The sequence below is a fragment of the Carassius carassius genome, chromosome 33 (genome assembly GCF_963082965.1).
Source record: "Carassius carassius chromosome 33, fCarCar2.1, whole genome shotgun sequence".
NCBI lineage: Eukaryota > Metazoa > Chordata > Actinopteri > Cypriniformes > Cyprinidae > Carassius > Carassius carassius.
Genome location: NC_081787.1, coordinates 14,970,504 through 14,990,460, shown reverse-complemented (window position 1 = coordinate 14,990,460; position 19,957 = coordinate 14,970,504). Strand labels below are relative to the sequence as shown.

The window sequence follows — 19,957 nt, the reverse complement described above, 5'->3', positions numbered from 1 at the left end:
AACAAACTATAACGTGTAAGAAAAATGGAAATGTCGGAGATTGAACCCGGGGCCTCACAAAAGCCTATGCAAAGCATGCTCTGCCACTGAGCTACATCCCCGTAAGCTATCTGGAGGTAAATCAGTAAGCGTCCTTAACGAGACAAAACCAATATATATTGGCCAGACCGACCTACAACATGGCACTGAGTTCGAAGCCCATAAACAGATGTAATGTTGACTTAACGGGAATCTAGGCGGCGTGCAGCGTATATAAATCTTTCTGACGCAAACAAGGCATAAACGCATAGCTCTGAATCATAAATCCACTAATCCAACACACTTCCGCATAAACCGACAACATTTCACTTGCGGAAGTTCCTTCATCAAATCCTACAATAGTGAAACCAAAACTTTTCCACCTATGTGACACTAGTATTGATATTTACATCCGTGCTTATTTGTTTTCATAGAGGATTTCTTGAAAGAAATAGCTAAACAACAACGTCACGATTGATGTTCTCCTGGACAAACTTTTTTGTTGTTGTTGCTCAAGACTGTGCTCTGTCAGCACAAACATGATTAATATATGGACAGGGTGAGGCAGGATTATGGAGGATATTATTTGTGTCAGCTCGGGCAGCGACGACGACTCCGATTTAGAGGTTATAAGCATTTATAATGATGACAAAGAAGACCCAGTTCCGTTCATTCGAGAACAATGGCTCTCAGTCACACCTGTAAGTTTATTCAACTTTTTTTTGCATTTTTTCTGTACCACACTCACAAATTCTGCTTTTTTTTTTAGCTGCTTGAACTTTTATCAGTTTCTATGCAGGGCATTACTTTCACGTGGTTTCCATATGCAAAAAGGCATATTTGTTTAGAGTGATGCGTAATCTTATTCTTGTTTCTACACGTGGTTTTTGCTTTTTATACGTGACGCGCGGACCATAGCTGCAGGAGACGGTGGCACGCGCACAGGTGACGTTATTTCTAGTTATTTATACATTTAAAAAAAAAGGACATTTCCGTCAGTTTGCGGAAAACCGCAACCTTTAAGAACAAAACTAAAAATTAAATAAATTTAATTTAAATATTTAAATAAAACAAAAATATTTTTTGTAGGCTATGATACATTAATGTTTTGTTTATCGTATTTCATTTTAGATTTCATTTTAATTATTATGAAATCAATGCAGTGTTCATCGATAAATTGACTAATGCGCGATTAGAAGATTACATAGCATTTTTAGCTGCATTTTATATATATTGACCAGTCGAGTTTAACTGACCGCTCATCCGGGAAACCCGTGTTTCTCAGAGTTGTGCTCTACACGGTCTGTGCAAGTAGCCTAAGCTACTTAAATAATTTCAGCTTTAATCAGTATTTAATATATATCTATTTATTTCTAGCAGTGTAATGAGTGGGACAATGTACAACAGTTGTACAACAGCCACTGTTGCAAAATTACAACCCCTTCAAGGAGGCTTGATAGCCTTGTCAGTGCTATTATTTTGTTTTCAGTGCAATATTTTTGACATAAGCTACTGGCCATCAGCCACATGCTCTGTAGTTATCAATACTGGTATTAGTCATAGAAAAGTCCATACCAATCTTTCATTGTATTTATTTTGGTTTCTCCCTCTTTATTCGTTATTTGTTTGTCTCAGGTCCTCATCGATATCACAGGCCACAACTTCACCCCTCCAAGGCAAAGATGCTCAAAAAGAGATACATGCTCCTCCCTAGAAGTTATAGATCTAAGTGAAGACGATCCTTTTGAAGATGTTGGTGTGCAGAAACCATTCCCAACTTTGCCATCAGTAGAAAGCAGAGCCAAGAAAGTGCACGTAACACTGGCATCTTTTGGAAAAGCTCAAGAATCAAAATCTCAAACCTGTATTGGCGAAGATGTGGCTAATTCAATGTGTTTTGTAGGAAGCAGTTTGCAGTCTGTTGCCTCTAAGTCACTCAGTCAGGAGAGGACTCTCACAGATGTGCTCCAAAGTACAGAAGATTATTTGCATCAGGACCCAAATTGTAATTCAAACTTGTCGTCTGAGCAGCTGAGCTGGGATATGTCTTTAGAACATTCCAGGTCCAGTGATAAAATTAAAAATCCATTCAAATGTGAATCTGAGGCATTAAAGAACTCTATTGCAGATGTATCACAGAACACTAAAGACACACAGCTTAGTACACCAGCTGTCTGCAGCATAGAAGCAGATCAAAAAGACAATCTTGACTCATCGCAGAAATGGGAAAACAGTGTTCTCTCTCCTTACAGTCTTGACAGTCCATATTACTGTCCAAGTGAGGTAGATGCTTATATATTCTCTGATTCATCCATTAAGTCTGAAGATAATGATCCTTCCTTTACAACATGCAACAGTCAACAGTCATTACAAACCTCTGAGTTTCCTTCTGCTTTTCATAATGCATCAATGTCCAACGCACTTTCATTAAAAGAGGATGGCAAAACAATGAATAACGGCAAAAATGAGGAACTTCATACTCCGGTTCATCCCGAGCCTTCGTCCCCATCCATACCTACATCATTTATAGCATCGCCTCCCTGGAGCCCTGTGTTTTTGTCTAAACAGAGTAAACCCAACAGTCCCACTTCCACAGAGATTCTTGCCAGTGACACAGCAGCACATTCGCGTGATCGGTCTACACTGAGCTCACCAAGTAGCTCCATCAGCCTCTTCATTTCGCAGGCCTCCTCGCCAAACCTTCCAGAGAGAACAGAGCAAAAGAGAAGTTATTCAGATGCAGGCTCCCCAGAAAGCCCTCCCATCAGCCTTTGGGACACAAGCAGCGATGGCGATAATGAAAATGTCCCGCATAATATGGAGTCAGATCTTTCTAAAAACAATTCAGAAGATAGACAACATATCTGTCTGACTCAGTACAGAAAATTTAGTCAGTGCATGAGTGGAACGATTCCACACATGGTAATACATTTTGATATGCACATTGACATTTTAATAAATAGATTTAAAGGGATACTCCAAAATTCTGTCGTCTAATTATGCTGTCACAAATGACTTTTTTTCTTCAGATGTACATAAAAACAAGTTTTTTTTGAGCATGAGAAGAGATGTGAAAGCACAGATGACAGTAATTTCTTGTGCTTCACAACATGGATACATGAGTTCAAATATACTCCATTAAATTGACTTTTTATGATTTTTTCTGAAACTCTTCAGGTTCATTTAAATATAAATAAATAAATATAAATGTATGCATTTAGCAGACACTTTTATCCAAAGCCACTTACAGTGCATTCAGGTTAACTTTTTTACCTAACGTGTTCCCTGGGAATCGAACCCACAACCTTGCACTGCTAACTCTGCTCATCTGAAATAAGAAAGTCATATTTGTAGTATCAGTTTAATAGACAAAATATTGATAATTTGGTTGTTTTCATATTGGTGCTCTGTTAATACAAAATTTTAACATAAATCATACAGTATTTTGTGTTTACCTCAGTGCTTAGGACCAAAATTGCAGCAAGACACACCCTTGGGTCTCACCCTGAACATGCCAGAGAATTTGTGATTATCCTACAATACGAAATAGATTTCAGTCAGTCAGTTTCTGTTTTTAACAGGATGACGATGGGGAAGACGAACACTATGGTCCCGCTGAGCCTCTATGCCGTCAGAGCCTTAGCTTGGTCTACAGCACTATCGAGGAGAATTACCCAGAAGGCACTCTTCAGCTGCTGTCTGACTTCATTCAGCCTCGGTATTACCCACCAGTGGATATTACGACACACCTGCTCAGGGGGATTTTCTTAAACCCACAAAGCCCTGATGTTTTAGTCATAGAGGCCTATAACCTATTGATGAAGACTCAGAGGTGAGTGTGACCACAGCTGCAACTACTTGATTTAAAACAGTTATGGGAGTATGAACAATTTAAGTTTTCATGAAAAAGTCAAATGTAAACCAAAAATGACGTATAAAACGTATAATTCATGTTTATTTTAGAAGTTGTTGGTTTTATATGTTAAGATACCATCCTGTGGATGCTTCAACGGTCCCATGCGATTGGGAACTGGTGAAGTCAGTTATGAAAGAACAGGTATATAAATTTAACCCTTAAATAAAAAAATGGCATTAAGTAAAGTTAAAAATATTATTAGCTAATGCTTTTATTTCTTCAACATTCCATGCTTCATTATTCCTGTCTTAAGGATGAGACTAGGAGGTTGCGGACAGAGGTCCAGTACATGCTTCTGCAATATATGTTGCAGGTATTAGAAGACGATTTTCATTTTAAACTCCGGTCTCAGTGTCTTCTTCACTCTGTTGCAAAGAAGATGCTTTCATTTGGCTATGAAACAATTGGGCAAGTCAAGTGAGTTATATTCTCTATTTTTGAGCTGTTTTTATTTAAGCCCCAAATTTGCAATTGGTTTTGGCTTGGCATAATACTTTATTTTTGTTCTTAGGGATGTAATTGTTTGGATGATGAATGCTGCTAAGGAGTCAGTGAACCACTCAAAAGATGTGGAATATCCAAAGAAAGAGGACAACTATCTTAAGTATACGAAGCGATATTTTTTGTTATTAAACATTGAATGGTAATATAACATCACTTTTCTAACAGTGATATATTTCTGCTGTGCAACAACAGTCTGTTAAAAAACAGCTTGGATTGTTCTTTCTTTTTTCGCTAAATCAATACATTTACTTTATTTTGTTACAGGATTGTGTTATCTCTTCAGAGGATGTTAACACTGGCCTTGGAGGTGGACAAGAATCCCAACTACAGTTCAGACAAACTCTCAGAAGAGCTCTTCACTTTTCTTAACAGAATGCATTCTTGCAGGCAGATAAGGCAAAAAAAAAAAAAAATCCCACAGATAACCAGTATTATATCAGTGCTTGCACTATTTTACATTTTGCAATCATTAGAGCTTTATTGCATGTTCTTTAAATGAAAAGTTGTTGCTGTTCTTTGTATTATAGCAGTGCATTTATGTACATTTCTATCTATGCTTTCTTTCTCATTGTGTGTGCTAGACTCTTGTTGCTGAGAACTCTTGATAGCAAGCTGCTGAGATGCAAGTTGTTGAAGCTGCTGCTGGATGAGGCTTGTTCTCAGAAGACAAGCTTGCCCATGTCTCTAAACTTGCTGCTACACTACCTCAAGAGCTCCACACTGGCCTCAGACCCCTCTGTAAAAGATCATTGCACTATTTTATTACAAATTAGCATTTTGCATTGTTATTCTACATAACAGCTGAACTCGCATGCTCTCCCTGTATGGTGTGCCAGGATGGAGCAGAGAAGTGGAGAAAATGGGATGAACTCCTTCAGCTTCTGTGGATGCTGATGCTCAGTTATGAAGAAGTTGTGACAGGTAACAAACCAGTGCTAACACAGCTTTTTCAGTCAATAAATAAGACATTTTAAGTGATTAAATATAGTCACCACTGTAGTTTTTTAATTTACCTTACATTCAACCTTTATTCCCCAGGTCATCTACAATTCCCCATTACAAAGCGTTTTGATAGGAAGCATGCTCCTATTTGGACAGTGAATGATCAAGTGAAATGCTCAGAAGTGCAAGAGGCAGTGGGCACTTTCCTGTCACGTGCAGCCAACAATATCGGCCATGCTCTCTCCATGGAAATGCAGGATTTATTATCCCAACTACAAGAACACATAACTGACATGTCCAGTGTTACTACAAGTCATTAAACCTTTTATAATAACTTTGTTTTGACAGTTTTTAAAATAAATTTATATTTTATACAATTTGTATGTTTGTTTACTAAGCAAACCGACCAAGAACAATTATTATTATTATTATGCTCTCCCCATTGAAATCCATCTCATCTACAGACACATATAACTGACATCATTAAACCTTTAATAATATATATATTTAAATAAATGTATTTTTATATTATCATTGTTATTATTATTATTTCACTTTTCTGTCGCAGACATAAAAAAATAGTCTTAACAAAAATAGATGAATCCCGCACACTGCTATAGCCTGCTATTTATATATTGATGCAACATTTTGGTCATGCAAGATGCAAACTTAAGGATTTCAAGTGTTGCACTGAAATAATTTTTTTTGCAAGCTATAGCAGAGTGTGGTGTTTTTGTCAGACTAACTTGCTTATATAAATTCCTGTGCACCTGCTTATATGGTTTTCAAGAAATTGTGTGGCATTTCATTTATGTTTAGACATAATAATAAAAAAAGCTTTAAATTGTTTTGTATGCAAAATGTATAGTTCACCCAAAGTCGAAGTCTAAAATCATAATTTATTCATACTCTGTTCATTCGCTGCAAATGATCTACATCAATAACATACACATTCAGAGCATGTTCCATCCAAAACGTATTAGTCAACATTAAGAATGAAACGGTAGAATAAGAATGACTGCGTCTCAAATTCTAACGAGCTGCATACAAAGACAAAATTTTCGAGGCCCACAGGTGCGTTCTGTGTAGGCAGCTCTCTAGGATTTGAGACAGGAACAAGCAGCTCGATATGGACACATGGACCCTTGTTTTGGAGAGCAGCACAACAGCTGCACAAAAACCCTCCGCCATGATGCTGCGCTGCTTTCCGTGACTGCACAGCGACACGAGCGAATGAATTAACGCCGAAGTGAGACACACAGCTGACTCTAGGAGTTGTTATGATATTGAAGGTAATTCTGAAATATTATTTCTAAAGATTTCCTGCTGATATGAGTCCCCGTTTGCGTTTGTTTCCAAGTTAGCTATAGCTACACACTAGTTAGTCTCTCTTTGTTCATATGCAGATAATATTATAATCAGTTGTTATTTTTAAAACGTGTACAATTTTCCCTAAATATTTTACTGAACACCTATCCAAGTGTTAATTTAGAATATAATCTTTTGAAAGGCTGCACCTTTAGCAGCTTATGGCTAATGCTGATAGCTGTGGGACAATATTAGTTCTTCAGTAAACAGACGCAGTGGATGCATATTACTTTTGCAAGTGTATGATTAACATGATATTTCATGTAAGGTCACTTTGTGGAGTCCGTGTATTAGAGTATTGATGAGTTTAATTGGGCCATTAGCATAGCAAAAAGCTAGTTGTTTATTAGCTTGCGTGCTTTGTTGCATTTCTACTTTGTTTTCTTTGACATGATCAAAATCGTTTATATATGATGTCATTAGACTTGTTTCTAGTCTAATTAGCGTTGTTGTGTGTGTGTGTGTAACGTGTGTTTAGTTATTGTAAGGAGCTAGTAACTTAGTTGTCAAGTTAGGTTTGTTTTGACAGTTCCAGTTAGCGAGGTCATTTAGCTGCCTGTTAATATTTTACTTTTAATTAAATGCTTGTTATATAAAGGAAACCATTTTAACATTTTAAATGGTTATGTATCCGAGTTATTAGTAAAATACATAGCTGCAAAAACTGTTTTCAACGTTGATAATAATTATATGAAATGTCTTTAGACAAAATCAGAATATAAGAATGATTAATAGATTGATAGTTATTGTTTTCTTGCAAGACAGCAGCAACAATCACTACACAACATCAGCCTAGTATTTGCATATGCACATTATACATATTATACTCAGAAAATAAAAAGCTGTGTTCTTGTTTGGATTGTAAACAGGCTTTGAGATGTCTGAATTATGTCATGCAAATAATTTGTCTTGTTATATAAATCTGATAAGCATTTGTACCTTACAGGGGTCTAGGAATGCCCAAAGAGAAATATGACCCGCCTGATTCCAGGCGGATGTACACGATCATGTCCAGTGAGGAGGCAAACAGTGGGAAAAAATCCAACTGGGACGGCCTTGAAATAACAGGTATGTCTGAAATTAAACCCTCTGAGAGAAAGACTGGGAAGTCGTGGCCTAATGGTTAGAGAGTCGGACTCCCAATCGAAAGGTTGTGAGTTCAAGTCCCGGGCCGGCAGGAATTGTGGGTGGGGGGAGTGCATGTACAGTTCTCTCTCCACCTTCAATACCACGACTTAGGTGCCCTTGAGCAAGGCATCGAACCCCCAACTGCTCCCTGGGCGCCGCAGCATAAATGGCTGCCCACTGCTCCAGGTGTGTGTTCACAGTGTGTGTGTGTGTTCACTGCTCTGTGTGTGTGCATTTCGGATGGGTTAAATGCAGAGCACAAATTCTGAGTATGGGTCACCATACTTGGCTGAATGTCACTTCACTCACTTTATTTATTTTTTAAATCTCAACTTCAGATCACTTCTACAATGAAAGTGAAACATAGTAACAAAGTAGATATTTTTATAAAATGTCTCAGGTAATGTTCGGAGTCTCAGCTCGAGCCTTTGGTCGCTCACTCACCTCACTGCTCTGTACCTCAGTGACAACTCCCTGTCACGCATCCCACCTGAAATTACCAAGCTGCACAACCTTGTGTTCTTGGACCTGTCATCCAATAAGATCAGGAGCCTGCCAGCAGAGCTTGGCAACATGGTGTCTCTCAGGTGAGCTGCTTGGAGCGAAAGCTGCGTTATTCTTTCCATGGATCATTTGTTCCATTTTAATGTGTTTACAGCACTGAGGGGAAAAAATGGAAAAAGGTCCTTAATGTTTTCATGAGCACATTTGATGAAACTAGATCACTCCCGACAGAGTTTCCACAGTCATGAAAATGTCAGGGAATTGTAAAATTGTGATTTCCAGGATTTCCTTATCTCAGTGTTATAAATGTAAATAGTGAATTTAAGTTTCTATTCTTAAAAACAATGATCTCTTTGAATAAATTATTTAACACTTCAAAATAAATTTTCGTTTTTTAAACTTTAGTAAACTTGTGAACTGTTATTAATGAGCATTAGGTTTGAGCAGATTTTTTTTGAAATTGTACAGCACACTTGTACACTCTTTTAAAGTGCTTTTAAAAATATATTTTGGTTTTATTTGAACTACATTAGTTAATATGAACAATAATTTTACAGCATTTACTAATTTGAGTTAATTTAAACATTTTAATACATTTGTTTAAATCAAAAGTGTTGCTGAATGTAAAATGTAACATATAAATAATTGTATTTGCCATAAGTAACATTAGCAAAGATTAACAAGTGCGGTAAAAAATATTTGTTTGTTGTGCATGTTAGCTAATTCAGTAATGTTTACAAATCGTATTTGTTATGATTATCATAAATGTTAACAATGATTTAAAAAAAAGTCCTTATACAGTCATCGCAAATGACATGACAATTGTGATAATACGTTGGTCAAGATTTTACTGAGAAGTTTTATTTATTATTATTATAATTTTCTAAGCACAAAGCTTGTATATTATTAGTTTTCACTTTTGTTTCATGGTTTCCACAGGGAACTACTTTTAAATAACAACCAGTTGCGGGTTCTGCCGTTCGAATTGGGGAAACTGTTTCAGTTACAAACACTGGGGTTGAAAGGTGAGTGGTCATCGTTCTGGTGGTTGACATCCTCACTGTGTAGAGAATGTTTCCTGCTGATTGTTTGTGTGTGTCTCTGCAGGCAATCCACTCACTCAAGAAATTATGACTCTCTACCAGGAGCCAGATGGTACCCGGCAACTGCTGAACTACCTTTTGGACAATCTTGCTGGTGCTATCAAGCGCAGTAGGTGTCACACAAAGATCCTAAACAGTTAATTAGTCTGTTTTTTTTTTTAAAGGTTTTTTGCTATAGTGTCATGGACTGTTGTCCAAGGTAAGTAATATTCACTGTTAGTGCTGCGCGAACTATCAAGTATTTACAGTGTGTTGATGAAGATTTTTGGGGGGGATTTAATGTGAAATTTCCCAAGAACTTGTGTCATATGACTTTTTTTTCTTGCAACTATTTGTTATATTACATTTTTAAATTTTGAGGGGTCAGTTGCATTTTTTTTTTTTTGAAATATGTATCTTGTGCTTATCAAGTCTGCATTCATTGTTATTATTTACAGATAAGAGTAAAAACATTCATATTTTGAAATCATCTTAATTTAAAAAAACTAGATTTGATTCACGATTTTGATTTCACGATTCGATTTGATTCACAATTTTTTTATTTTTTACAAAATGAGATTTAAGACAAATTATAAATTAAATGTGTCCTTTTATTATTGCTTGGAAAAAATTCAGCATGTTTCTTTCTGAAAATTTTAATATAACACTATTATAATATACTAATATAGCACTTGCATATTATTGTTCTTTTGTTGGTTTTGATTGCGTTTATTGTCCTCATTTGTAAGTCGCTTTGGATAAAAGCATCTGCAGAATAACAATGTAAGTGTAATAACAAAAATAAATTTTAATTTTAAAACAAGGGGAAAAAAGAATAATAAATGTTACACAAATAAAATAAATATTTTCATATAAACAGAATAAGGCTTTGTCTGTGCTCTTTCCATTTAAATTGAGAGGCAACCACTGCATTTTAATCATGATCTAAACAAAGATGCTGCATACATGCAACATTTAATCTAAATTAGATTGTGTAATCTCAAAATCTGAAGCAAAATCAGAATGATTTGGCTTCAGTTTTGTAAAACGATACAATAAAGATATCTGCATGAAACAAATAGTAGATGAGCTGAACAAGACGCAGATTCACTCTCTGCCAGCAGGTGGCGCTAAAAGTGTTTCCTTGGTTACCGCTGTAAACAATGCAGCGCTGCACTTATGAACTTAAATATGCATTAAACAGAGTCAAGATGAGAAGAAAAAATACCATCTAAACTTTTCTAAAGACAGTAAGTTCCCCTCAGCCATACATTCATATAAACTCCTACCCCTAAATGAATGTAGATTGTTTAGCATCTCAACCGATTTGAATCGTCACATATTTAAATCAATTTTCAACCAGCTTGCGGTTAATCGTTACATCCCTAGTTATTACTGTCACTTTTGATGAATTTAATATTTCTTTGCTGGAAAACTGTATTAATTTTAATAATAGTTTCATTTAACAAAAACTTTCTGATCCCGAACTTTTGAATTGTAGTTTATGTATGATGGTTTAATAAATCAAATAATGTATTAGTGTATTGGGGTGGGGTGGGGTTGGCGCAGTGGATAAGACACTTGCCTTTGGTGTGAGAGACCTGGGTTCGAATCCACTGTGAGACACCAATGTGTCCCTGAGCAAGACACTTAACCCCTAGTTGCTCCAGAGGCGTGTGACCTCTGACATATATAGCAATTGTTAGTCGCTTTGGATAAAAGCGTCAGCTAAATGTATGTAATATTAGTTTTGTGTAGCACTAATTAGTTTTAAGTCTGTTTAGATTCACAGATTTGATTCTAAATTCTAAAGTCATTGTCAGTGTGGCTTTTTAAAAGCTTTTTTTTTAATTAGAAAATATTACTTAAAATTGCACAGGTGATTCACATTATTATCCTGAAATAGATATGCTTTGTCTTCTCAGTCCCAACAGAGCCCCCTCCGTCCAGGTCCTGGATTGTGCTGCAGGAGCCTGAAAGGACAAGACCAACCGGTAGATTTTTTCTTTTTTTTTTTCTTTTTTTTTTTAATAGTGGAACATCTTTCAAAATCTAAGGACACTTTGCCTAATCCTTCTTTCTCCTCTTTGCTTCATCAGCTCTGTTAACTGTGATGTGCTATAATGTGCTGTGTGATAAGTACGCCACACGCCAGCTCTACGGCTACTGCCCTTCCTGGGCCCTTAACTGGAGCTACAGGAAAAAGTCCATTATGCAGGAGATCCTCAGTTGCAATGCAGATATTATCAGCTTACAGGTAAAAAGAATTTATGTAATCCTAAATTTCTAATGCAGCTGTACTAGAATTTCATAGCTTGTGGTTAATATGCAATCACTGCTTAACCTAATAAAAATATTGACTAATATAGCCTACTGTTATATTATCTGTGCGTAAATATAATATAGATTTTAATAGCTTGATGCTCTTTTGTTGCATTGTTAAAAGTTTCGGTACACAGGACAGACCTATCCGCAATCGCTATCGATGGTTCTGACCAAAGAAGAGCGCTTTGGAATCTCCATTACGCATGAAACGCAACATACCTGGGCTGCGTTTCCCGATAACATTGTCTCTTAACGCGATACGAAGACTCTTAAGGTATAACTTAACTAAAGGTATACTACCACTAAAGGTATATCATTGCTAGGCATCTTCAGGGCTATCATCCACTCGCGAGGCAGAGGCGCTGGCTAGGGCTGTCGCGGTTACGAAATTTCCCCTGCGGTTATTATGGGTGGCTCAAAAGCGCGATACGCGGTATTACCGCCGTCTTTTTTTTTTTTTACATACCTAATTTATCCTGATTTTGCTGCATACAAAGCTTTATCGTTGAGTTATGTAGCATATATTGTTGCTTTTTTAACTGACAGAGACATTTTTGTTTATTGTTAAATGCCAAACAGCAACAAGAACATGCGTTTTCCAATAAAAAAAATTTAAGAAATCAAAGAGTTCTAACACGTATTACACGTATTTGCGTGCGACTTTGGACAGCAGCGGAAATCTAGACTGATTATCGCGTCACCACTGGCCCACCAGGACAGTGGATTCGCGTTGAAGTCGATGCACTCCTCAAGCAGATAGTGTGTGTGAGCTCGTTATCTGCTGACGCTCTCTTGGGTATGGGCACTGACGCAGAGGTTGTCCGTGACTTCAGCAGGTATGCCTGTTACTTTCACGGCTGTATTTTACAGATTTCGCAAAGGCTTCAGCTACTCCTAACTGTCGGCCGGTCTCAGCTGTTCTTTTTGATGTTGCTCCGCGACCTGATGCTTGAGGGGGCAGCTGCGCTGGATGACAGGGGACACTCTAAAATGCTTAACATGACTTAATGTACTAAGACAGTGATATTAACAAACCAAACTCACTAAAAATCATACTAATAAAGTATACTATCTATAAAAAAATCAGATGAGCCCTGAATATGAATGCAACTCGTTAAATAACACGTTAAGCCTTTTCCTCCCATAGAAAACCGTTATAAGAAAACGCTTAATGTATTAAGACAGTGATTTTTAAAAACCAAACTCACTAAACATTATACTAATAAAGTATACTATGTACAAAAAAAAAAAACCCGTGTGAGTCCTGAAAATGAATGCAAGTCGTCTTATAACACGTTAAGCCTTATAACGGTTTTCTGTGGGAGGAAAAGGCTTAACATGTTATTAAACGCGTTGAATTCATATTCAGGGATCATCTGATTTCTTTGTAGATAGTATACTTTATTAATATGATGTTTAGTGAGTTTTGGTCTGTTAATATCAAGCATTTTTCACGTTAAACGTTTTAGAATGTCCCGATGACCTCAAATTAGATGTATTGCTGCGTCACAGGAACCTTTTTGCAGCAAATTTTGCATATCGGCTCATCTATATTCGCTGGCTCGCCCTTTTCATTGGGTTGAAAGCCTAAATGTTCCCAAACTGGCGACGTGACATTAGGTTTTGGGACGAGATCGAGCGCCTCCCATCGTTTCAGCCGGCCTATTCAAAACAAACGAAGCACCATAAAGCTACAACGGCTCGTGAGGAAATTACAGTCGGAACCATATTGTATCATTAATTTATTTAACATTAAACGCACAGTGACAAATTGAAAAAACAAGAAGGCCACAGCCTCATAAAAAAAAAAAAAAAAAAAAAAACCTGAACACTGCGGTTGCCGCGGTTGCTATCTTTCTTCTGCGGTTTGCTTGTCAATAGCGCGGTATTACAATATTGCGGTTATCGCGTCAGCCCTAGCGCTGGCGCCCTACTACGGCGTTGTTTTTGGTAAAACATGCTTTCATTAAGTTCTGTTTTATGGAAAACTCTTTTTAAAAGATATTCGTTTTTTATAAATTGTATCTTAATTTTGATCAATGTTTTATCAATCAATTGCCCCTATTTAATAAATAAGAACCAAATATATAGCAGACAATGTAATAACCTTAGTGTAATTGACAGAATTACTAAAAAATATTTTGCTACCTAAAAGTTAAAGATTTTTTGTGTCACGCATGCATGCATGTCTATTTCCCTCATATTAAATATAAAACACATGTGGACTGATATTTTTTCAATGTCTGGACTACTTTATTAATGGAGTATATAAACAGACGTTTCAATATATTGGTATTAAATGCATTTTCTGAGAATTTATATTTTTTGCATTGCATTTATATTTTTTGCATTTGCATTGTTTTTACTGCAAATGTCGAAATACATGCTCTTTGGTCCATCAGTGCTTGAGTCACTGATCACATTAGAATAAAATATATCATAATAAATACAAAATTGACTGATTCATGATTGTATATGCATAGTTCTCATCAGTCGGAAATACAGATAAACACTTTCATTTGTTGTATTTTTGATCCTGAAAGAAAACAGAACAACAAAAGAGCAAATCATACCACTGTCTGAGGTTGTGCTTCAAGTCGAACGCACCCTTTTTAAATCGTTCACAGCTGAGCATCGCGAGAGGCGGATCTGTGCCAGAGCGCACATGTGAATGAGCTGCACAAAGTCATTTTCAGATGCAATTAAAAAAACAACAACCCTGGATAGCCTAGATTAGGCCCATATTCACAAATGTGTTAGCTATGGAATGAAATATCTGATATTCCGATTGTCAAATACATGCAAGTGGAAGTGTATTGTTGTTTAAAAACCTTTATAACGATCGCGTTAGTTGAGCTGCATATATATATATATATATCGGATTTGGGCATCAAGACCTGCAGTGTAAATGCAACCTTAGTCTGCTGTGTCATACGCAGGAAGTGGAGACAGAGCAGTATTACAACTACTTCCTTTTGGAGCTGAGTAAACAGGGATATGATGGATTCTTCAGCCCAAAATCCCGGGCCAGAACCATGTCTGAATCGGACAGGAAACATGTAGATGGATGTGCAATATTCTACAAGATTAAAAAGTGAGTAAAGTAACACTCAAGGGTTGAGAAGTGTGGTATCAGACTCTGTCTCAGAGGTTTGATTCAGTGTTGTTTTGAATGAACTCATGGAACTCATGATCTTTTTCTTCTTTGTTTTTAGGTTCAGCATGATGCAGAAACACACAGTAGAGTTTAACCAGCTGGCTATGGCCAATTCAGAGGGCTCAGAGGCTATGCTGAATCGTGTCATGACCAAAGACAACATTGGAGTGGCTGTGTTGCTGGAGCTAAAGGAGGAGTTAATAGAGTTGTCGTGTGAGTATCTGCACAATTCAGATTTTTTCCATTGTGACATTATTTTCATTACAGTTAAGCACCCTCCTGCACTACACTTGGCGAGCATTAGATTATCTTTGGTCCTTCCAAAAGCAGAAACTCTATAGCCAGTTATTTGGTCAATTTTACTCCATATGTTAAGTCACATGCAAAATATTTAGGTGTTTTTGACTCTATGCTCTGTCTTGAAAAGCAAATGAGCTCAGTTGTTATAAAACAGCTACTATCAACTGAGAATAACGTCCACACTTAAATCAACACTTTCCTTTCAAGACTTTCAAAAAAGTAATTCATGCACTTATCATATCATGGCTGGACTAGTGTTATTCTTTATACCTTGGTCTTCCCTAATCGTCACTGGCATGTTTGCAGATGGTTCAGAATGCAGCGGCCAGACTGTTAACTAGTGTAAAAAACAAAACAAAATTTTAGCTCCAATTTTAGCTTCTTTTAAAGCTCATAATGGACAAGCCCCATCTTACACCTCTGGTCTTATTATTATTATTTTTAATTCAGCTTCTAAATCCCTCAGATCTGCCAATAAAGCTCTTTTATATGTCTCACGGTCAAAACTTAAACCTAAAGGTGACAAGGCCTTTGTGAAGTTGCTGCTCCTCAGTTGAAAGTCGTGACATTTGAAAGTTGCCACCTGACATCATGAGTGCTCCTTCTATTTCTGTCTTTAAATCTAGACTTAAGGCACTTCTTTACTCTATAATTTTTCCTGATTATTAACTTATTAATTAACCAAGTAATAGATTAGTAACATTTAATATTTTTCGTTATTTTATGATTGCTCTGCACAGCATCTTTGTCAGTGTAAGCTGAATTAAAAAATGCTCTATGAATGAAATGTTAAAATGTTAAATTCAGTGAAGTTTACTGTATAGCAATATAAATCTAAAGGAATCCCCACTGATAATATGAATTGCAAAATATAAAAACTTTTGCAAATGTAATTTCCTATTTTCCACACCATTTCCAAACAGCTGTGTAATTTATTGTAATATGTGGTATTTATTATATATTTCACTACATTATGCTCATCCAGTCTTTTTTGATTTTACTTGAGAACAATGTCTTTATAAAACATTTTCCTATTTTCCCTATTTTTCTACAGCAGGGAAATCTATCCATGCTATGGAGAAACAGCTCCTTCTAGTGGCAAATGCTCACATGCATTGGGACCCAGAATATTCTGATGTGAAGCTGGTGCAGACCATGATGTTCTTGTCAGAGGTGAAGAATATCATAGACAAAGCCTCCCATAGTCTGAAGCTCTCCTCCGTATCTGGAGAAACCAGCAGCATCCCTTTGGTGCTTTGTGCCGACCTCAACTCACTTCCTGACTCGGGTAAACCTTCTTAAAGCCAAAGACATGCAAAGTGTCTTGTTTTCTATTTTGTGTTGATAGAGGTGTTTTTGAGTCTTGAAACAGATGATTAACTGTTGTGAGTTTAACAGGAATAACTAATTTCTTGCTCATTGTGACATGCTCTTGGTTATCTCAGCAATATGGGAAGCATGGACAATTCCGACTGGAATCCAGTCATGAAAATTTAATTTACAGTATAATTCTGAATGTCACAGAATTTGGCAAAATTTGGATTAATTAAATAAAAGTAGGGCTGTACAGTTAATCATATTTAAATGTAAATATTTCAAATTAAATATTTGAAGTTTTATGAATTCAATTGATTAGGTATGCAGACCAAAAAAAACAAAAACAACAAAAAAAAAACAACAGCTGATTTCTGATTTTAATACATTTTGGTTAAATTGTGTAAGCTTCATGTTTTAAATTAATTAGACAAATTTTTTTTTTTTACTTAACTTTTAATTTAATAATTCAAATAGAATCCTAAAATATTTTAAATGGAACAAATAAAGCCACTTTTATGGTGCCCCAATCAGGAGAAAATTAGATTTAGAGAAAGAGGATTTTTGGAAGAATTACTTTTTTTTTTTTTTCTCCAAGCACATATGAAACAAAAGGCCAATTATATTTATTAAAGTAAATCAAGTAGATTTTTTTGAGTTCTTGTTGTGTTTGTACCATCTTTTTTTGTAGTATTGTCTCAATTGCAGTAGATACAGGTATGTTGGTCAGACATGTTTAATGAGTTTCAAATCTGATTGTAGGTGTTGTGGAGTACCTGAGCACAGGTGGGGTGGACTGCACACACAAAGACTTCAAGGAGCTGCGCTACAGTGACAGTCTGACCAACTTCAACTGCAACGGCAAAAACGGCACATCTAATGGGAGGATCACGCATGGTTTCAAGCTGAAGAGTGCCTATGAGAACGTGCTTATTCCTTACACCAATTACACTTTTGACTTCAAGGCAAGTACGTTGAGCTCAAAGTGACAGCCATTGTTTAGAGTGTATGACTAGCCATGTCAAATACTTTGGTACCAAGACAACTTTACAATAAAATCTAGTTATTATTTCTACATGATCAATAGTACCTATTTTTATGTCTCAATCTCTTGGTCCAGTATTATACTTTTAGTTATGACAGAAAAAGCACTCGACATTGGAAACGTTACATTGCGCTGTTGCTTGCTCTGCAGTGTATCGTAACATGAGCAGAAATAATGAATTGTTTATTGTGATTCAACGATGCATTTTCACAAATCCCTTTTTTAAACCCATTTTAGGGTGTCATTGACTACATCTTCTACTCCAGACCACAACTGAACGTGCTGGGTGTCCTCAGGCCTTTGGACACAAACTGGCTCCTGGAGAACAATATTAGTGGTTGCCCACACCCTCACATCCCCTCAGATCACTTCTCCCTGTTTGCACAACTGGAATTGGTCCTGCCTTATACTCCCCTTCTCAATGGAGTCCACTTAGCTGGGCACAGTTAGTGAGCCCTTCTGGCTGCAGAGTCATAGTTCTTATAAGTTTTCTGAAAAAAACAAAACAAAAAAAACTATGAAACCTCTAAGCAATTTATATATATATATATATATATATATATATATATATATATATATATATATATATATATATATATATATATATATATATATATATAATTCTCTTTTTCTCTCTCTCTCTACTGTCTTTATTAATTTGTTAGGGTCCAACATGTTTCTATTTGTCAGGGAGTTTTTGTTTTTTACTATCTGTTAAGCTGTAGTTGCTTTTTTTTAATATATATATATATATATATATATATATATATATATATATATTTGTTGCATTCCCTCCCATAGGCTGATATTGTCATACTTTCAATTGTTGGGCATAGCTTGTGTGCATGAAATGTGTCCAAAATGTAAGAGAAGGGTGACTCACTTGGTCACACACTCAAAGGAATTGCAGATTAATTACATTGCTTTTACGGTCAGACTGTAATACTAACAAACAGACATTGCTGCAATTTTGATCCTGCAAATAAGCATTAATCTTTTTTTTTTTTTTTTAGCCTAAATTTAAACATGTTCTTTAAAGTAAAATTTCCACTCGGACTTGCAGTTGAATTTAATTTCTTACACACTTGTGTAACTCTCCTTTGGATGAGTGACCGATGTGTTTTACAAATCAAACTCAGTAAGTCAAATCTATCCCCAAATGGAAAGGAGAGTGGAAGAGAGCTTTTCCACTAGTGCGGTGCTGAAACTCGCTTTACATCGGTGCTTCATCTCCTGATGTTTTTATTCTCCCATCAATGGTGCAATATTCAGAACGTTTTAGATGTTCTAAGCAAGGGCACTGTTAAAGAATGTTTTTAAACAAGCTTAGACAACATAAAAAAGCACTTATTTGTCCTTCTCCCTCAGGTGGGTGTTGGAAAGGTGTGAACTTAACCGTGCTAAAGGTAAACCAAATTATTGTAGATGTTTTGATTCAGCGGCTATACTTTTTGCACACTTTTATTTTAACCCGTTCTATGGAGGCTGGCTCTCTTTGTTTCTTTGTATGACAGGCTATGTGAATAATTTAAACTGCGCTTGCTCTCACTGTGGTTATAAACAGGAGATTTTTATTAGAAAGGGAGGTTTTATATAAGAAGACTAACCAGGGAGTCTTTTAACCAGCGATTTCTCACTGTATTGGGTTGAAAAGGATTTCCCATACCTTTTTATCCTCTCATTACACACATCCTGGAAAGATCTGTAGCACTGTCCTTAAGGCTAGTAATGCTCTGACCTAGCCGTAGCCGCCACCTATATTGTATCAGAAAGGTCCTCCCAGGTCTTTGTACAAAATTTAATAAAATATATATAAATGGAAAGATTTAAGCTTGACCTGATTGTATATGAGCCACATGCAAGAATGTTTTTTTTTTTTTTGTACCAAGAATAAATTATGATCCAAATTCAGAAAATTAAAGTTGTATTGTACATTTTTATCAAAATTAATCTAAGCATACCAGCTTGTGTAAAAGACAAATAGGTTGTTTCTGGTTCTCACTGCCATACTTTTGCACTCATTGCTCATTTTGCACTCATTTATTTTCTTTTGTAAATTTCAGAGAACATGCTATTCTTGTCAATCTCGCCAATCGTCAGTCGTTCATCTCAAGCTATTATTTCAGCGTTTCTCGTGTCGTATACATACAGGGAGGGGAATCGCAAAGCTCCATAACATACCATCTGTCTATGTGAAGTCAAGTCAATAACACTTCTGCCATTCCTATATATCTTGCAGCTGTGTATCTGTCTTGCACACTCTTCGGTGAGCAACTTCCCAACCACTCGTCAAAAAAAATAAAAAAATAAAAATCTGTACTTTTCTTTTAGATTGCATTATGCTATTAATGTAT

The 19,957-nt window shown here is 36.2% G+C and overlaps 2 protein-coding genes across 4 annotated transcripts; both read left to right on the top strand.

The window, feature by feature from the left end:
- Window positions 1-287: 287 nt before the first annotated feature.
- Window positions 288-5,757, top strand: LOC132113799 (SUMO-interacting motif-containing protein 1-like). 2 transcript variants are annotated; one of them, XM_059521809.1, is made up of 11 exons: window positions 288-719; window positions 937-963; window positions 1,654-2,940; window positions 3,600-3,850; window positions 4,006-4,075; window positions 4,188-4,351; window positions 4,446-4,538; window positions 4,703-4,834; window positions 5,020-5,176; window positions 5,275-5,359; window positions 5,477-5,757. In XM_059521809.1, exons 1-11 carry the CDS (start codon window positions 591-593, stop codon window positions 5,698-5,700), a joined length of 2,619 nt encoding a protein of 872 aa, XP_059377792.1. In that variant the 5' UTR covers window positions 288-590; the 3' UTR covers window positions 5,701-5,757. The 2 variants fall into 2 exon arrangements, with proteins under 2 accessions (XP_059377792.1, XP_059377793.1); XM_059521810.1 differs by lacking the exon at window positions 937-963 and having other exon boundaries at window positions 291-719.
- Window positions 5,758-6,397: 640 nt separating this feature from the next.
- On the top strand, window positions 6,398-18,147 carry LOC132114255 (CCR4-NOT transcription complex subunit 6-like). Of its 2 annotated transcripts, none has more exons than XM_059522365.1 (12): window positions 6,398-6,672; window positions 7,695-7,816; window positions 8,277-8,463; window positions 9,320-9,405; window positions 9,488-9,592; window positions 11,397-11,456; window positions 11,562-11,719; window positions 14,727-14,881; window positions 15,003-15,157; window positions 16,299-16,532; window positions 17,321-17,527; window positions 17,841-17,983. In XM_059522365.1, the coding sequence occupies exons 2-12, from the start codon at window positions 7,705-7,707 to the stop codon at window positions 17,849-17,851; spliced, it is 1,470 nt and encodes a 489-aa protein (XP_059378348.1). In that variant the 5' UTR covers window positions 6,398-6,672; window positions 7,695-7,704; the 3' UTR covers window positions 17,852-17,983. The 2 variants fall into 2 exon arrangements, with proteins under 2 accessions (XP_059378348.1, XP_059378347.1); XM_059522364.1 differs by having other exon boundaries at window positions 6,402-6,672; window positions 17,321-17,523; window positions 17,841-18,147.
- Window positions 18,148-19,957: the final 1,810 nt, after the last annotated feature.

Coding starts and splice junctions, on each gene's coding strand:
- LOC132113799 (XM_059521809.1), top strand. CDS start 591: ATGGAGGATATTATTTGTGTCAGCTCGGGCAGCGACGACGACTCCGAT. Junction 720..936: donor AATGGCTCTCAGTCACACCT/GTAAGTTTATTC, acceptor CGCGGACCATAG/CTGCAGGAGACGGTGGCACG. Junction 964..1,653: donor AGACGGTGGCACGCGCACAG/GTGACGTTATTT, acceptor TGTTTGTCTCAG/GTCCTCATCGATATCACAGG.
- LOC132114255 (XM_059522364.1), top strand. CDS start 7,705: ATGCCCAAAGAGAAATATGACCCGCCTGATTCCAGGCGGATGTACACG. Junction 14,882..15,002: donor ATATTCTACAAGATTAAAAA/GTGAGTAAAGTA, acceptor CTTTGTTTTTAG/GTTCAGCATGATGCAGAAAC. Junction 15,158..16,298: donor GGAGTTAATAGAGTTGTCGT/GTGAGTATCTGC, acceptor ATTTTTCTACAG/CAGGGAAATCTATCCATGCT.